This window comes from Panthera onca, chromosome C2 (genome assembly GCF_046562875.1).
Source record: "Panthera onca isolate mPanOnc1 chromosome C2, mPanOnc1 haplotype 2, whole genome shotgun sequence".
Taxonomy (NCBI): domain Eukaryota; kingdom Metazoa; phylum Chordata; class Mammalia; order Carnivora; family Felidae; genus Panthera; species Panthera onca.
Genome location: NC_138347.1, coordinates 124,943,799 through 124,959,294, shown reverse-complemented (window position 1 = coordinate 124,959,294; position 15,496 = coordinate 124,943,799). Strand labels below are relative to the sequence as shown.

Below are 15,496 nucleotides of genomic sequence, written 5' to 3'. Positions count from 1 at the left end.
TGCACACTTTGAAATTTGCTGGGTGAAGAGGTTATTGTGGGGTTGTCTGTCTACCTAGCCCCCCACCTCCTGGGAGCATCACCCCTGCTTCTTGGCCTAAGGGAGAGCTGGGTGGGTAGAAGGCTTCACTGGGGCAGTATCCAGCAGTCAGTCAGTGAATAGACCTTGAGCCTCCTGTGTTTCGGGCCCTGCCTGGCCCCGTAAAAGGCAACGGAATAAGGAGATGTGGCTTTTGTCCCGGTGGAGCTTCTGAGCTACGTGGGGAGACGAATCTGCCATTCAGGAAACAACTTCAAACCTTGCAAGATGGTGCTAACCCTGAGAGAGAAAGGAAGCCAAAGACAGCAGCCAAAAAAAGCTTATTTCTCTGGTTAGAGATGCCCAAAGTTTTTGTATACGTGTTATTAAAATTGTCCAGGCAGCACTACTGTCTTTTAGGAAGAAGTTTCCAGTATGAGCGAAGGTTTGGGTTGCCCGTGGACTGGGAGGGGCTGTAGGAGCAGTGGTTGCCATGAGAACCAGTGCTCAGCCGCCAACGCCCGCCCAAGTGGCTGCTGTTCCAAAAGTTGGTTTCTGAGTGGAGGGGGCTGCCTAGAACCTCAGAGCCATTTCCCATGGAAACAATGTTCTAAATGATGGGTGACGATCCCACACAGGCCTCCGGCGGAGCTGAGATGGCAGCAGGGCTCTGATGGGGGAGCCTCTGAGTGGACAAAGTGAGAGGGGGAGGGAAGAGAGACTGAGGGAATCTCTCCTGGGAACAAAGTCAAGAAGGTGCAAGAACAAACATTTAAGCACCTTCTCTAAGCTGGGAACATTTCATAATTTTAATTTCATGCTTAGAGCAATCTTGCAAAGTATTTTCCGATGATTTCAAAGTAGTTTTCTAACCCATCCCATCTTACAAAATAGGAAACTGAGGCTGTGAACAGTAACTTGCCCAAGGTCCCTTACCTGGTCAGTAGGAGAGTATCCAGCATAGAAAACTGGTGGAGGAGCTTTAGAGAGAGACCCTAGGTCCACCTTACACTACCTTCCCACCTCAGAGGGGCCATCCATGATCTACAAAAGGTAAAGAACTGACATTCTAGGATCATCTCTAATCTAAAAAGATCTAAAAAGAGCTCTGATCTTCTAGTCAAACAGGCTGGAGAGGAGGGGGGGGGGGGTCTTGTGAATGTAAGCATTTTGCTTCTTAACCACCAACCAATGTTCGTCATAGCTTGTGGTGACTTTTAAAAAAAGTCTTTCTCTTCACCACTCGAGTCCAGCTTATTTTGTAGGAGTGTGGTGCATGCACTTACAAGGACATCATTTAGTCAGGGATTATTTTGGGGGAGGTTGAAGGCTGGAAAAACATGCCCATCAGGAGAAGAGCCTTTAGAATTGGGGGAGGGGGAGTTCTGGACTCACTCCCATGCCCCTGCAACACCTTCTTTCCTTCCTGGGCCCACACTTGCTTTCAGAAGGGCTTTTTTGTGTGATTGGTCTGACCTGGTAGAAGGAGGGAGACAGTCCTAACTCCTGGCTGGGAGGGTTGCCCCTTAGCCCCGTGCATGGTCAGGGCCAATGCTGTGGCCAGTAGGTGGTCTGATAGTTGTTTGGAAATGCTGGCATTGAGCCTCTAATTCCTTCAGCTAGACTTACATCCTTGTTGATGCTCTGCTAGGCTTTGGTGATACAGAGAGGGACAAGTTGCAGTCCTTGCCTTTTGTGCGCATTTAAGTGTAGATTTCAAGCATCCTCTGCACAAGGAATTACAGGGCACAAACTAGAAGGTGATGCCTCCCATAGGAGGGGATTCCTGGGCCCAGGCCTGACCTGTGAAGAGGTATGTGCTCCCCGAGGGGGCCCTGGGTATCTGCAGAGGACTCCGTGTGACCATAGAGCACACTGGGTGAGCACAAAGCTGGTTGAGAGAAAGAGAGAGTAGAGTATGAGAGGTTGTGGCATAGCTACCGCTGGAGAGGTCAGCAGTGGCAACCAGTGCCAGCCTTGAATGTCAGTGAAGGAGCCGGAACTTGGCCCATCAGCTATGAACAGTGCTAAAGGGTTTTTCACCACAAGGGATCCGGTCCAAGTTTTGTGCTAACTGTGCATTCTGACCTGCTTCCATTGAGTCTTAGTTGGGAGGGAACCCCGAGTTGGCTGCCTGTGGTCTCCTGGGAGCTCAACCCCTGAGTGCAGGACTCTGTGAAAGGAAGGAGCCCTTCAGCTGACCGTTTCCTGCCAGCTGCTTTGCTTGGCAAGCAGGTCCCCAGGTGATTCTCCTGTGGGTGGTCTGAGCACCACCTCAAAGATTCAGTTCGTGTCCTCTATCATACTTACTAGTGTATTTCTTATCTTGTTTTATTTTGAGAAGAAAGTCAAGAGGAAGAATTTTCTTTCTTGATACCTTTCCACCCACTGAGTACTTTTTATTCATGTCGTTGCCAGCAGAGAATGGAAGGAGCTTTAAAAAGAGCCTCTTTCACAGGCAAATATGGTCACCCTGGCCCAGTGTCCTTGTCCACCCACGGCCAAGACGACGGGTAGGGAAGGACAGTGAGGGGACCACACCAACATCTCACTCCTCAAAACCTGAGAGGCAAAGGAGAGAGAGAGCTAGCCCTGTTTTCTTCCAACTGTCCTGCAGCCCCTTGGATCGTCATCTCGTCATGTGGGAGAACTCAGTTCCCCAAGGCCTCAATGTGTCCCCACCTTTATCCCGCTTAGGGAGGTGCAGCACCAAATGGACCTGATATCCTGCACCAAAGGAGCTTACTTAAATCCCCCCCTGGAAGGACACAGAGTCCTACATTTTCAGGTAGCCTGAACCTTTTATTTGGTGGGAACATTTAAAAACTTTGTTTCTTTGAGGATAGTTGACACACAATGTTATATTGGTTTCAGGTGTACAACATGGTGATTCACCAACTCTGTACATTATGTCATCACCACAGGTGTAGCTGCCATGGGTCCCACACAACACTGTTGCAATACCATCTACTCTATTCCCTGTGCTGTACCTTTTAGTCCTACGGGTGGGAATATTTTAATGTTGTTAAGCTTTCCCAGGATACATATATAATACTAGCTTGTTGTAGCCAGTTGAAAATTGAGCAGGTGCCCCCAAATCTGCCAGTCTTCTCTCTGCCTAGAACCACATCTAGACATACAGATTCATAGATGGGTGACTTCATGGACGTGCAATCATACGTATGTGTTGTTTCGCCGCTGTTTGGGTTTTTTTTTTCATACCTAATATAAACTTTTTCTAGGTTAGCGACCGTCAGCCTTTTTGATGGCTACATAGTATTGCATTGTGTAGATAAATGTTTTCTTTAACTTCCCCCCACCCCCCGCAGCATTTAAGTCATTTCCATATTTGCCCCGCTTCCTAACATCTTCGTTCACTCATCTGATTATCTCCTTAGCATAAGTTCTCATATATCATATAGCTCCAAGAGAAGGTATGTCATTTTACATTTTGATATATTGATGCGAGTGTGTTCTCAGTCCGGTTAGGACAGATGTATACGCCACCCGCAGGGTATAAAAGCGCCTGTACTTCCTGTCACTGCAGAGAAATCCTAAATGTCAACACCAAGCTTCCGTAACTGCACAAGGTTATGCAATCACTCTCTCCTGTAGCCCCACGCGAATCAGTGTGGCCACATAACCTACATTTGTGTCTAACACCTTTTGTATTGAAATCTAGAATTGAGGACTCTTTTAGAGCTGCAAATAACTGGAAAAAATCCAGCCCTTTAATCTGATAGGTAAGGAAATGATGGCTCTGCACGGCCTTCCCAACAAGCAGCAATGCACATGGGACTCCCAGTCCATTGTCCCCTCACCCTTCAGTGTCCCTGTCACATGTTCCACCGTGCCTTTCTGCCTCCCAGTTGCGCAGAGATTGTTGCTTTGCTGGTACACTGAGGCAGGATCAAGCTTGTGCTCCCCTGGCACCAGGTCTGTCTCCATGCTGCCTAGGATTGCCAGAACGGGAGGTGGTATTGCTTCTCCCTGGCCCCCTGGCGCGTCCGCAGGTAGCGGTTTAAGTCTCTGGCAACCACCCTTGGCTGAGGGCTCCTTCCATGCTCCCTGCCTCCCTCTCCTCCTTGTCTCTCTATGACGCTGTTTCCAAAGATGACTCTTCACTCCTCTGCCGTCACCTCTTCACAGTCATTCCTTATCTGTTAAGGCTCAGTTGTTCTTTGGAATCCTGGCGCCACATTTCTGGCTCCTGCCTGGTCTCCTTAGCTCAAGGTTTCTCGGCCTTAGCACTACTGACATCGCAGGATGGATAATTCTTTATTGTGGGGGGCTGTCCTGTGCGTTGTAGGAGGATGTGTAGCCGCAGCCTTGGCCTCCGCTCACTAGATGCCAGTAACACCCACTAATAAGCCAGAATTATCTCCAGACATTGTAGATGTCCCCCAGGGACAAAACTGCCCCTGCTTGAGAACCACTGCCTTCGCTAGACGTGACATCATTCTCCACCCCCCCCCCCCCCAACTAAAACAGGTTGACCAGATGCCACGAGATTCTAGCACAACTTTTTTTTTTTTTTTTTGAGAGAGAGCGCGCGCACAAGCCGGGAAGAGAGGCAGAGGGGGGGAGAGAGAGAGAGAGAGATTTTTGTTTTGTTTTGTTTTGTTTTGTTTTGTTTTGTTTTTATTTTGAGAGAGGGAGGGAGAGAGAAAATCCCAAGCAGGCTTCATGCTCAGTGTGGAGCCCAGTGCGGGGCTCAATCCCATGACCCTGGGATCATGACCTGAGCCAAAATCAAGAGTCAGATGCTCAATCAACTGAGCCACCCAGGTGCCCCACCAGCACAACTTTCTGCATGACCATGGGCAAGGAGACTGAGAGAAAGGAGCCAGGATCACTAAATTCTAAGAGCGGGGGGTGGGGGGGGGGTACTAGGCTGCTATGCCCGTCCTTTCCGTAGTTTGGGGGGCCTCAAATCCTTAAGCACAGCAGTCCTGTGACTAGAGTTGATGTAAAAGGTGAACCTCTGTGCCATCCCTGCTCAGACTGGCACGCACATGTTCACCTGTACATGACTAGGGCAGACTATAGTGATGGAAAAGCTTCTTTAACATGGCTTTTTTGGCTTTACTCGTTAAAGACCTCATGGCATCTAGTAGTGCTACGTCTGCAAGACCAGGTATGGCACATAGTTGATATTCAATAGATGATTGAATAAACATATAATTGGGAGTATTTACTACTCTATAAGGAGGGAGGAAAACTCGTGAATATTTTCCACTCAAGGTCAGAAAGGAAAAAGCCTCCTGCCTCATTACACATGTCTTGCCTCCCCAGGTCTGACCTATCAGAAACATGGCAACCAGTGCCGTCCCCAGTGACAACCTCCCCACGTACAAGCTGGTGGTGGTGGGAGATGGGGGTGTGGGCAAGAGCGCCCTCACCATCCAGTTTTTCCAGAAGATCTTTGTGCCTGACTACGACCCAACCATCGAAGACTCCTACCTGAAACATACGGAGATTGACAATCAATGGGCCATCCTGGACGGTGAGACATGGATAGTAGCCCTGCATGGGGGTGGGGCATGTGACTCGGAGGGTCAGAGGAAGTTGACCAACTTCCCTGGGGCGGATAGTGTCTTCCACGTTGTCATTATGGGATGGTTGGTGTCAGGCCGTGTATGTTTTCCAGGGTGAATTCTGAATAGCTTTGTGGCAACCAAAATGCGTATTCAACAAAGAGGCTAGCATCGTGCCAACCCAGTGATGTCATGTTTGTTATTTCTTGCTGATCTGAAGCTCTGATTAACATTTACAGATGTCTCTGGCTCCTAAAAAAATGGGGAAGAGACAAACTGTTTTTTAGCGAGCGTAGTTTATTTCCCTTTGAGAGGGGGGAAATCTTGCATTTGACATTGTTTCTAGTGTAGTCTAAATTGGTCTAGATTAGCAATTCTCAAATTGTGGTATCCAGGCCAGCAGCCTAAGATTACCAGGGAGCTTCCCAGAAATGAAAACCCTCAGGCTCTACTGGTTCAAATTCTGAGGGTGGAGCCCAGGAATCCGTGTTTTAACAAACCCTCCAGGTGATGCTTAAAGTAGAGAACCGCTGCTCCAGATTCTTACTGGTTATGACTTCGTACTGAGTCTCTCTTTTAAACAAAGAGCCATTAAGGATAGACTGTAATTGTAGGAAGTGAGCTTTGAAAGCCCCTGGGATGCACTATCAGATATGTGATTTGCAAGTATTTTCTTCCAGTCTGTGACATGCTTTTCATTCTCTTAACAGTGTCTTTCAAAGACTAGAGCTTCTAATTTTGATGAAGTCCAGTTTATCAGCTTGTTCTTTTATGGATTGTGCTTCTGGTCCTGTCTAAAGTATTTGCCTAACCCAAGGTCACAAAGGTTTTCTTCCTATGTTTTCTTCTAGCAGTTTAATGGCTTTAGGTTCTGTATTTAGCATTAGGATCTACCTTGACTTAATTTTTGTATATGGTGTGAGGTATGGAACAAAATTGTTTTTTTTTTGGGGGGGGGGGGGCTGGGGGTTTGTTTTTTTGTTTTTTTGGTATATGGAGATGCAGGTGTTCCAGGGCTATTTGTTGAAAAGGTTCTTCTTTCACCACTGAATTGCCTTTGTACCTTTGATGAAAATTAGTTGCCCATATATTCTGTTTGTTTGACCTATCCGTCTATCTTATCACCAATACCACACTGTCTTGATAACTGTAGACTGATAACAAGTCTTAAAATCATGTATTGTTAAGTCCCCAAGTTTGTTCTTTTTCAAAGTTGCTTTGGCCAGTCTAGGTCCTTTGCATTTCCATATGAATTTAAGAACCAGTTAAATTCTAAAATTCTAGATTTTGATTGAGATTGTGTTGAATCTAAAGATCTGCACATTTGAGAAGAATTGACATCCTCATAATGTTGAACCTTTCAACCCATGAATGCAGTATTTCTCCATTTATTTAGGTCTTCTTTCTTTTTTTTTTATTTATTTTTTATGAGAGAGAGAGAGAGAGCGCGCGAGTGTGAGTAGGGGAGAGGGGTAGAAGGGGAGAGAGAAAGAATCCCAAGCAGGCTCAGCATGGAGCCTGACTCGGTCTCGATCCAACAACCCAGGGATTGTGACCTGAGCCGAAATCAAGTGTCAGACACTCAAGCTCAATTGACCAAGCCATCCAGGCACCCCTAAGTCTTCTTTAATTCTCTCATCAGTTGTTTTACAGAATTGATTGCATAGGTCTTTTACCTATTTTGTCAGATTTATATCTACAATCTGTATTATAAATGATATTTTTTTATTGCAGTTGTCGCTTGTTTGTTGCTAATATGTAGTAATGCAGTTGCATTTTGTGTATTAACTGTAACCTGCAACTTTGCTAAATTCACTTATTAGTTCTGGTGGCTTTTTTGTAGATTCCTTTGGGCTTTCTGCAGAGATGGTCATGTCTGCGAGTAAAGACAGTTTTACTTCTGCCTTTCCAAACTGGATGGCTTCTGTTTCTTTTCCTTGCCTGATTTCACTGACTAAAAACATACTTGTCCTGTTCTTGATCTTAAGGAGAAAGGTTTCAGTCTTTCAGCAATAAATAGGATGTTAGCTGTAGGTTTTTTATCAATTCCCTTTATCAGGTTGAAGAACTTCCCATTACTAGTTTCCTGAGAATTTTTATGAGGTATGGATATTGGATTTTTGTCAAATGCTTTTCTATGTCTACTTAGATACTCATATGGTATTTCATTTTTAGTGTGTCATTTTGGCAAATTATGTTAATTTTTATAATGTTAAACCAACATTGTCTCCCTGGGATAAATCCCACTTGGTCATGATGCTTTCTTCTTTTATGTAATGTTGGCTTTGACTTGCTAAAATTTTGTTTAGAATTTTTGTGTGTATGTTCTTGAGAGCTATACTGGCCTGTGGTTTTCTTGTCATGCCTAGTAATGCTAGCTTTATAGAATGCATTGAGAAATATGCTCTCTTCTTCAATTTTCTGGAGGGGTTTGAACAAAATTGGTATTATTTCTTCCTTAAATATTTAGTTGAATACACCTACGAGGCACTCTGGGGCCGGAGTTTTCTTTGTTGGAAGATTTTTTAACTACAAATTCAATTCCTTTAGTAAATATAGGGATATTCAGGTTATTTGTTTCTTCAGTGAGTTTTGGTAGTTGGTGTCTTTAAAAAAGTTGTTCAGTTCATCAGAGTTACCAAATTTATTGGCGTAAAGTTGTTCATGATATTCTCTTATTCTCCTGTTAATGTCGGTAGAATCCAGAGTGATGTTTCCCCTCTCATTCCTGATGTTTTTAATTTGTGTCTTCTCCTTTTTCCCTAAACAGTCTAGAGATTTATTGATATCATTGATTTTCACAAAAGAACCACCTCTTGAGTCCATTGACTTTTCCCATTTGGTTCCATTGATTTCCACTCTTAGCTTTATTATTTCCTTTTGTCTGCCTAATTTGTTCTTCTTTCTCTAATTTTTTAAAGTGAAAGCTTGTGTGATAGATTTGAACATTTCTTCTTTTCCAAGATCTTCATTTGGTGCTATAAATTCCCCCAAACTACTTGGTTAGCAGCATCCCACACATTCTAATACACTGTGTTTTCATTTTCATTCTGTTCAGAATACTTTCCTATTTCCCTTCTGAGATTTTCTTTGACCCATTGGTTATTTAGAAATATTTAGCTTTAAAGTATTTAGGAATTTTCCAGAGATCCTTCTGTTACTGGCTTCTATTTTAATTTCACTGTGTCAGAGAACATAAAATGTATGATTTAAATTATTTAACACTTATGGAGGCTTATTTTATGACCCAGGGTATGTTCTCTCTGGTAAATGTTCCATGTGCACATGAAAAGAATGAGTATTCTGCCGTTGTTGGGTGGAACGTTCTATGAATGTCTGTTATGTCGTTTGGTCTTTGGTTGTTTCAAGTGAGATGATAAATCTGGTCCTTGTTACTCCATCTTGGCTGGAACCAGAACCAAATCATCACTTCATTTAAAATTTTTTTTTTTAATTTTTAAAGTTTATTTATTGATTTAGAGAGAGAGAGAGAGAGAGCAAGCAAGTGCAAGCAGGGGAGGGGCAGAGAAAGGGAGAGGGAGGATCCCAAGCAGGCTCCATGCTGTCAGCACAGAGCCTGATGTGGGTCTCGAACTCACAAACCATGAGATCATGACCTGAGCCAAACCAAGAGTTGGATGCTTAACTGACTGAGCCACCCAGGCACCCCCTGAATCACCACTTAAAAATAAAAAATGTGACAGCTTTGTGTGTATACTGAAATGTGTACTTTAAGAAGGGCGAGGGGCACCTGGGTGGCTCAGTCGGTTAAGCGGTTAAGCGTCCAGCTTCGGCTCAGGTCACGATCTCGCCATCAGTGAGTTCGAGCCCAGCCTCGGGCTCTGTGCTGACAGCTCAGCACCTGGAGCCTGCTTGGGATTCTGTGTCTCCCCCTCTCTGCCCCTCCCCCACTCACTCTGTGCCTCTCAAAAATGAATAAACGTTAAAAATTTTTTTTCTTAGGAAGGGTGAATATTATGGTATTTGAATTATATCATAGTTTTAAAAACCACCTTCAGGGCTTTGGCTGTAGTCCTGAAACTGAATCGTTCCCCAGGAACCAAGCACATTCCCGCCTCTGGGACTCTGCATTTGGTATTCTGTCTAGAACGTTCTTCCTTCAGCAATACATTCTCACCTTTGTGTAGGTCTCCACTCAAATGTTAAGTTTACCTAAGAAGTCTTCCCTGACCAGACCATCTGCACCAGCAGCCACCCCACCCCTGTCATTCTGTCTCCTTGTTAACTCTTTTTCTTTATTCTACCTTTTACTGGTAAACATATATTTGCTCCCTATATTTACTTGAGTTTTTATTGCTTCCCGATAAAATATAAAATTTTGAGAGTGGAGACTTTATTTACTGCTATATTCTCGGTGTCTAGACGACTGCTTGGCTCATCGTACGTCCTCAGTAAATGTGTGTGAAATGAATGTATGACTAAGTCCTGAACAGAATATGTGCAGTCACAGGTGTGAAGTGCTAGCTGTGTTATATAATAAATATCTATAACCACTAAAAGTTAAAACTTACATTTAATAAATATCTATAACCACTAAAAGTTAAAACTTACATTTATGCACCTGCTAAAAATCATCTCATGCGTCACTCATTCGACTATATGCCGCATTTTGGGATATATGGAGTTAAAGAACTATAAGCAGTTTCTTTACTGTGGGACTTAAGAGACTCTTCAATATACACACATAATATTGGGAATGTATTGGTAGGATAGGTTGTCCTTAGGGTTTCCCAAAGGACCGCTGTTAGCACATCATTCTGGACTATTTCCACAGAAAACATCCCGAAAAACATGGCATAATACATGTAAGAGAGCAACATCATTGCCTGGTGCATAATTGGGACTTAATGAATATTAGTTCTCTATACAGCCGTATTGACTTCTCTAACTTTTTCTTAAAGTAACTTTGGGTATTAGATTCGTCTCTGAGGGAAAAAAAGTTCCCAAGGGTGATTTTTAGGAAGATTTTGTGATAATGTTTATTATCACAATAAAAATATTTATTATTTCAGCAGCAGCAGGGAAAAGGGAAGCATGGCCACAGCACTACTTTATAAGCACAAATTTGCAAAGCTTGTGTTCTGAATCTCCTGGGCTCCCCTGGGATGCTGTGCCTCTCAACCTGCCCCCTGAACCCAGCCTAATTCAGGGCATTGCCCACCCAGGACATCCTCAGGCACAGATGCTAGATTGCTACATTTCTCCACTGAGTTAAGTCTTGTATTAAGAAAAGAAAGGCAGGTCAGGGCACCTGGGTGGCTCCGTTGGTTAAGCAGCTGACTTCAGCTCAGGTCATGATCTCATGGTTTGTGAGTTCAAGCCCCGCATCAGACTCTGTGCTGACAGCTCAGAGCCTGGAGCCTGCTTTGGATTCTGTGTCTCCCTCACCCTCTGCCCCTCCCCCACTCACTGTCTGTCTCTCAAAACTGAATAAATGTTAAAAGAAAAGAAAGGCTTAAAACATTCCTTTTAAATATTAATTAGTCTGGCATTTAAAAAGATGCCTGCCCCATGTTTTGGGAGTTTTAATCAAAGGCTGGTTATATTTACGCTTGAGTGTAACTCTGACCCCTTCTGAGGCTAGATTCCTCTGGGGTGGATTGCAGCCCTGGGATGGTCAGGACTTTACTCGGGCATCCAGAGTCCTGACCTCCTGCTTCGCTGGAGGCCATACCATCCTGGGGGGCGCAGTGCTAAGCCTGGGAAGCCTTCCAAGGGCTCTGAATTCTGGGGTTTGCTCTTCTTCCAAATTCAAAAAGAGCAAAAACATGGCAGCTTGATGAGGAGGAGGAGGAGGAGGGGGAGAATTATGAGGGCAGTAATGATCTTTACTGAGCAATTACTATGTGCAAGCTTCATGCCAAGCACGTTGCATACGCTCTGTTTTAATACAACAGTACTGTGCTAGCTACTGTTGTTATCTCCCTAAAAATAAAGCACAGCAAGATTCACACAGCTAGCAATGGCTTGAACTCCCCTTTGTCTCCTGGATTCTCTGTTAGTCTGATTGGGTGGGAAAATCCTCTCCCACCTCACAAGCTGATCCCTGGGCCTCTGGGAATGGACATTGAAATCCTGGGAAGAGGGGAGCGTGGCCTGGATTATCAGGTCAACAGACGTATTCGCCTGTCCCGCTTACAACTTGCCCAAGGCCCTTCAGAGGGCCAGCTGTTCTTCCCAGGCTTGCTCAAAAAGCCTTCTCTGGTTGCCACACAGGATTCTCAGAGGCTTCTGCTTACTTTACAGACTTGTTTCTTGCTCTCTTTCAAGGGACCTCATTGCCCTGGTTCTCCCAGAATCTAAGACACAGGAGACAGCTGACCTCAGGGGCCAGCAGCTGGGGTCCCCAGTGTCTAGGACTACTAGGCTTTGGAGCAAGCCTGCTCTGGGTTCTTTCCCACAGGTCCTATGGGACCCTGACCTCACCTGTCATTGTTACAGCCCAGTTCTGGGAACGTCTCCTCGCTGCCCGGTGCCCACCTCTCCCGGCTCTCCAGCCTTCTCTCCTGGTCCTTGACTTTGGTCCCCCCCCTCACCCTGGCTTTCAGCTACAGGACTCACCATATCCCAGTTCTCAGGTTTCATGAATCAGGAAGAACCAAGCCTTGAGCAGAGCCTTGAGGTTTTGTATGTATGTATGTATGTATGTATGTATGTACATCTGTATATACGTATGATTTTATTGTGGTGAAATATACATAAATCTTAACATTGTAACTGTTTTTAAGTGTATAGGTCTGTGGCCTTAAGTCCATGCATGTTATTGTGCAGCCGTCACCACCATCCCTCCGCAGACTTACTCATGTCCAACTGATACTCTGCACCCAGCAAACAATAACTCCTACTCCCCTTCCCCCGGCCCCTGGAAGCACCATTCTATGTCCTGTCTCTTTGAATTTGACTACTCTGAGTACCTCATATATGTATGTGGACTCATACAGCATTGGTTCCTTTGTGACTGGCTTATTTAACTTAGCGCAATGTCTTCAAGGTCCATCCACCCATGTGTAACATGTGTCAGGATTTCGTCTCTTTTAAGACTGAATGATATCCCACCGTATGTATATACCACATTTTGTTTACCCATTTGTGCAGCAGCGGACCCTGGGACTCTTTCCATTTCATGGATCTTGTGAATAATGCTGCTGTGCACACGAGCATACAGATATCTGTTGCAGTCCGTGCTTCCAGTTGTTTTGTCTTGGAGTTCTTGTGAGCCTATTTTTTTCTGTTAGGCTAGGGCTGGCAGGCTCCTGAACTCTATGGTATCACCCCCCTCACTATATACCTAAGGAAACTGGTGCAGACGGAGAAGTGACTTGCCTAAGTCAAGCTAGAGGCAGAGCAGGCCCAGGGCGTCATACCTCTGCCGAGCACATCCCCCTTCCTGTCCTGTTTGCGCCTAAACCTTGGCCCTGCAGGGAAGGGTATTGACCGCATCCTCCGCAATCCTACCTACAACGGGGATGGGTGTCGCTGGGCTTCTCACCTGTATGGTTCCCAGTCCCACCCTCTTCCCAGCCTTGCATCTTTCTTCCACCAATGGAGAACAGCAGTGGCCCTAACTCTCCCAACACCTCTTCCCACTATGGGCTCCTGGGCCCAGCTCTGCAGCCGCCCTGGCCCCCTGTGTCCCCATTGACAGCTTGGTCTTTGCAGAGTGAAAGCTCCAGCCCTTCTCCTGCACCCTCAGAAGCTGGGATGTTTCCACCCTGGCTTCTGCCCAAACCTCAGACACAAGTGCTGTTGTCTTCTCGGAGCAGCCTGGACCTGGCTTTTCCCTGAAGCTTGAATCCACATTCTTTCTGGGGAGGAGGAGGGAAGGAGGACATTGGAAGGGCAGCGAGAGGAAAAGGAACATTTATTGAGTGTATTTTTCTGAGCTAGAGCTTCAGAGTAAGCACCGCCCCGTGGCCCCCCAACTAAAAGTGGGGTACAGCCAGAGCTGGCCTGTCGTTCCACCTTTCCACCCATCCTCCTCTTTTCCTGCTGGCAGTGATGTGGGAGGAATTTCCCTCTTTTTCTTTATGAGGGAACATGGCCTCAGATTATGAAATCCAGCCCTGCAGGCCTCTGCCTGACTCTTTATTCTGGTTCCGTCAGCCATCACTGTTTGAATGCTTCCAGTAACGTGGGGCTTACTGATCTCCAAGGTGCTCAGGGAAGTGCCTCCTGGTGCACTGAAGCCAAACCCTCTTTCACAGTGGCTCCTTTTGCTTCACTGCAGTAGGAGCAGTTACTCCTGACTAGACTTTTCTGGAAGGCCAGAGCCTGTGTTAAGGACTTTGCAGGGATTGTTTTATTTCATCCTTGCAACAGTTCTGCTAAATTGAGGTTAATGTCTCCACCAAGCCGGTGAGCACAGCTGCTCCTTAGCCAGTACCCACCGGTACTGCCATACTAGTTGATAAAGCAGTGAAATACTTCCATAACATTGGGAAATTGCTGCTGTTGCTGTCCTGTGTCCCTGGGGACCCAGACCTCCTGCTCCAGCGCCTGTCCAGCCGTCCTCCGATCAGTCAGGCCCCTGCAGGCGGAGGGAACCAAGATTCAGAGAGGGGAAATAACATGTCCAAGGTCACACAGCTCATTAGAGCCCCATTCCTCTGACCCCGAAGCAAAGGATCTTACTCTTGCTCTGTGTCAGCTTAGTGCACTAGCCAGCCTGGGAGCTGAGGTTCACCCCATCAGGCAGTGACCTCGAGTCAGCTCAACAAGGCTGTGTGATGACAGTGTGTATGCAGTGTATGCCCCTCCCCCTTCAAAGTCACAGCAGAGCCAGGATTCAGTCCTGGGGTTTGTACCCTAAACCTCAGGTGGGTTTCCTCTTACATTGTTGACAGATCCTATACCCCTGCAGTTAATTTAGGCTTTTGCCCTGATTTCAGAACTTCATGTTGATTGCTTTTAAAAGTCACGTGATGATTTTGGACTAGGGCACCGCTGAAGGCGGTAGTGAGAAGGAGTTAGCTTAGCTTCCTGTTGTATTTTGGAGGAGGAAACAACAGCATTTGTAGATGGAGTATATGGCATGGGGTGGGGGTAGAGAGAGAAAGCCTTTGGCCTGCACACTGGTAGAATGGTTAGGTTTATCAAGATTAGGAAGACTGGTGAAAAGCAAGTTTGGGGGGAAATCAAGAGTTTAATTTTGGACATGTTAAATCTGAGATGCCTTTCTCATATACAGATAGAAGTCATGCAGGCAGCCGGATGTCTGAATCTAGAGTAAGGGGAGATGTATAGGCTGGAGATGGAAATTTTGGAGTAGACATGTAAAGCCATGAGATGAGAGGTGGCCAATGAAGTGAATGTGGGGGACTGAGTGTGGGGACCCACCAGCATTTAGAGGGTAGAGAGATAAAGGGACAGAACAGGACCAGTCACTGCAGTAGGAGAAGAACCGGAGAGAGCGATGTCCCAAGGCTCTTCAGAAAGGAGGGAACCATCAACTACTGGCCTGAGTGCACCAGCCAGATTAATGTCAGATGTCAGCAGGTGGCCCAGTGGGTTGAGGACTGAGAAGTGCCAACTGGATTCAGTGACATGAAAGTCATTGGTGACTTGACTAGATCAATTTTGATAGAGTGGTCAGGAATGAAAGTCTGATCATAGTGGATTTAAGAGAGAGTGGAGGAGAGGATGAGCAGGCAATGAGAACAGACAAGTCAAGGGGTGTGGCTGTAAAGAGGAACAGAGAAATGGACAGCAGCCGGAAGGAGATGTGAGGTCAAGGGGCAGGGTTTTTACTTGTAATTTTTTTGACTTTAATTTTTTTTTTAAGGTGAGAGAAATTATAGTATGTTTACATTGTGGTGGAAATGAACCACTAGAGAAAGAAATGGATGATGCAGGAGACAACAATAGCAGCCAGTGCCCTTATATAGGTGGAAGAGGACAGGATCCAGTGTCCAGTTGGAGGG

At 45.6% G+C, this 15,496-nt stretch overlaps 1 protein-coding gene across 5 annotated transcripts in view; it reads left to right on the top strand.

Moving 5' to 3' along the window:
• MRAS (muscle RAS oncogene homolog) overlaps nucleotides 1-15,496 on the top strand; it is a 55,453-nt gene that overhangs the window by 19,375 nt on the left and 20,582 nt on the right. For 3 of the 5 annotated variants that reach the window (XM_060638761.3, XM_060638758.2, XM_060638759.2), the window contains exon 2: nucleotides 5,314-5,524. In XM_060638761.3, coding sequence (XP_060494744.1) covers nucleotides 5,332-5,524 — 193 coding nt within the window. In that variant the 5' untranslated portion in view covers nucleotides 5,314-5,331. Of the gene's footprint in view, nucleotides 1-5,313; nucleotides 5,525-15,496 lie in introns of those variants that run through there. The other 2 variants (XM_060638762.2, XM_060638763.2) reach the window with 2 other exon arrangements.